Genomic DNA, 3130 nt, shown 5'->3' on the forward strand with positions numbered 1-3130 from the left:
GGTGATGGGGCTCCTGGGCTGGACCAGGCTGGGGGAAGGCATCAAAAAAGGAACTGTAGTGTGGAGACACTGGGACCTGGGTGAGGGGATAGGTAAAGTCACCATGTGGAGAAATGTCATGGGCTAGGAGACAATTTGGGTCCGGCCATCTTCGCCAGTTGGATGGTCCCGCCCTTCCGGCTAGCCAAGATCTGAAGGACAGAGTCAGTGGCAGGATGAGAACAGCCCAAACTCCCAGCCTGCCCTGCTGGGCACCAGCACTGCCACAGGCTGGACCAAGGGGGCTCCAGCAGGGGCCAGCCTGGCCCGGGTTGCTCCTGGATATACTCCTGTCAGCTACTCCTCGTGCTTCGGTCACGGCTCTCCCCGTTCTCGGCTGTTTGGCTTCAGGTCAGGGTTGGGAGGCCAGGAAAACCCAGCTGTCCTCACTTCTCCCCTTTCCACCTCTAGGGGGACCATGGCCGGTGCAGAGTCCTCTCTGCTTACAACCCTAGGTCCCAGCCCAGATCCTGGCGACAGCCAGGGAGAGCTGGACTGCAGTTTCAATGAAGAGTTCAAGTTCATCCTGCTGCCCGTGAGCTACACAGTCGTTTTCCTGTTGGGCCTGGGCCTCAACACCCTGACCCTCTGGGTCTTCCTCTTTCGCCTCCGACCCTGGGATGCTACGGCCACCTACATGTTCCACTTGGCCTTGTCAGACACTTTGTATGTGCTGTCACTGCCCACCCTCATCTACTATTATGCGGCCCGCAACCACTGGCCCTTTGGCACGGGGCTCTGCAAGTTCATCCGCTTCCTCTTCTACTGGAACCTCTACTGCAGCGTCCTCTTCCTTACCTGCATCAGCATGCACCGCTACCTGGGGATCTGCCACCCACTTCGGGCCCTGCGCTGGGGCCGCCCGCGCTTCGCGGGCCTTCTCTGCCTGGCTGTTTGGTTGGTCGTGGCTGGCTGCCTTGTGCCCAACCTGTTCTTCGTCACCACCAGCCCCAAGAAGGACACCATCCTGTGCCACGACACCACTCGGCCCGAGGAGTTTGACCACTACGTGCACTTCAGCTCAGCCATCATGGGGCTGCTGTTTGGCGTGCCCTGCCTGGTCACTCTTGTCTGCTATGGGCTCATGGCCCGGCGCCTGTATCGGCCCTTGCCAGGGGCCGCCCAGTCATCCTCGCGTCTGCGTTCTCTCCGCACCATCGCTGTGGTGCTGACTGTCTTCGCTGTCTGCTTCGTGCCCTTCCACGTCACCCGCACCATTTATTACATGTCAAGGCTGCTGGAAGCCGACTGCCGGGTGCTGAACATTGTCAATGTGGTCTACAAAGTGACTCGGCCTCTGGCCAGCGCCAACAGCTGCCTGGATCCCGTGCTCTACCTGCTCACGGGGGACAAGTATCGTCGTCAGCTCTGGCAGCTGTGCAGGTGTGGGGAGCCTCAGCCCCCCACCACGGCCTCCACCCTGGCTCTGGTGTCCCTGGCTGAGGAAAGCAGCTGCAGGTGGACATCCACCCAGAGGCACCGTGGCTTCCCTGCCCCTGGGGCAGATAGATCGTAGTCCTAGGAGCCAGGAAGTGAGAGGAAAAAGGGTGCGTGCAGGGCAGAGGTGAGGGAATTTGATATTTACACCCAATATGGCTGCTCCTTCCTCTTTCCCAGATTCCAGAGAGAGGCCCACACCCTGAGGATTAAGAGGAACCAGGGATATCATGTGTGACCCCATCTCTCATAACCCTTTCAGCTGCCCTCTCCTTTTTGGCCAAAGGCAGTAACAGCCACTCTTCTTTCTCTTTGCCTCTGTCTCCTTCCTGGGGCCATCAGTCCTGTCTCCCTTGAGCCTACAAGGTTTCCTAAAATCCTCATGCAGTCCTTTTTCCCCCATGCACCTTTGTATAGCCTGTGTTCCTTCAGCCAGACCCGCGCAATAGACTGAAGAGGTGGAGAAGCTGGGGGGCGATCTCGGGATTGGTCTGATTTATCTGACGGCGATAGCCAGCAACGGGAAGTGGGAGCACCGGCTTAGCACAGATGCCAAGGTTGGGACATCCATAGTGCCCACACCCTCTTCCTGGGTTCCTCTCAGACAGGATGGTCTTGCGTACTGAAGTGTTGAAATACAGCTCAATCCCAGACAGCCTGCAGGCCAGGGTGCCCGCGAGCAGCTGGACGCATGGCGCTGTTGAACTGGTGTACAGCGCTGCATCTTACCATGGGGTGGATAACCTGCCTCAAGGGGCGGGGTCCAAGCTGATGTTGGCCTTTGGAACAGGACCTCCTTTATGATGTTTGCTGGGAACATAGTTGACAGTTCCCCTGTACTAAATGAGAAGAACAGCCGATGGCTTGGAAAGAAAGAGGGGGGAGCTCTCATGTTTGTGGCCGTAAGTTCCAGCACTGAGGGGGGTAGAGCAGGTTTGTACAGAGTTTGGGGCGGTGACAGGGACTGACGCCCAGAGCTGGTTCTTCCCTGGTCTCTCCCCTTTCTCTGGCTCCTGACCTAGGTGAATAATAAATCTGTCACCAACTCTTTCAGATCATGCTTTAGGGCTTCAACGCCAGGGCAGACAGAGCATGGGGACGAAGACAGGTCCCCTGACATTCTTGCATGCAATCACTCCTCCCCAGCACTGTCCTACTACTTCTGGGCTTACAGGAGTCAGGAATAGGTATGGAACTTGGGCAGCTAACTTCCAGGCCTAGGAAGTAAGAGTGTCTAGGCAGGTGTTCATCAGAAGGGTGGGCTTACCCTTTCAGGCACCCCCCTCTGAAATTGCCTTCTAGCCACTGGTCTCCTGAGTCTCCAGCCTTCATTTTCTTTTGTCCCACTCTTGCTGACCTGTCTCTGATCTCTTCCTTGTCTACTGTCATCTAAGGGGTCTCTCTGGAGAGTAAGGCTGAGGTTAGTCTTCAGGAAAAAATGACTCTGATGCTCCCATGTTCCCCTTTGCATCCTTGCATGTGCTCCCTCTCCCTGCTTGCTACCTAGGACTCCTACCTACTACTCCATTAGCAGTAAATGTACAGGCCTTTTTTCTACAAGTTTCCCAGTGCCATAGCCACTTCTTAGACTGTTACATATCCTATTTTTCATCTGTACTCTCTCCCTTTAATTTCTATGACCACAGCCTCCTTG

The 3130-nt window shown here is 56.2% G+C and overlaps 1 protein-coding gene across 1 annotated transcript; it reads left to right on the plus strand.

Moving 5' to 3' along the window:
- Positions 1 to 457: 457 nt before the first annotated feature.
- Positions 458 to 1555, plus strand: LOC111161002 (pyrimidinergic receptor P2Y4). Its single transcript, XM_022524430.1, has one exon. It carries the CDS (start codon positions 458 to 460, stop codon positions 1553 to 1555), a length of 1098 nt encoding a protein of 365 aa, XP_022380138.1.
- Positions 1556 to 3130: the final 1575 nt, after the last annotated feature.

Source organism: Enhydra lutris, unplaced genomic scaffold (assembly GCF_002288905.1).
Source record: "Enhydra lutris kenyoni isolate GAN:26980312 unplaced genomic scaffold, ASM228890v2 scaffoldscaffold81, whole genome shotgun sequence".
NCBI classification, from domain to species: domain Eukaryota; kingdom Metazoa; phylum Chordata; class Mammalia; order Carnivora; family Mustelidae; genus Enhydra; species Enhydra lutris.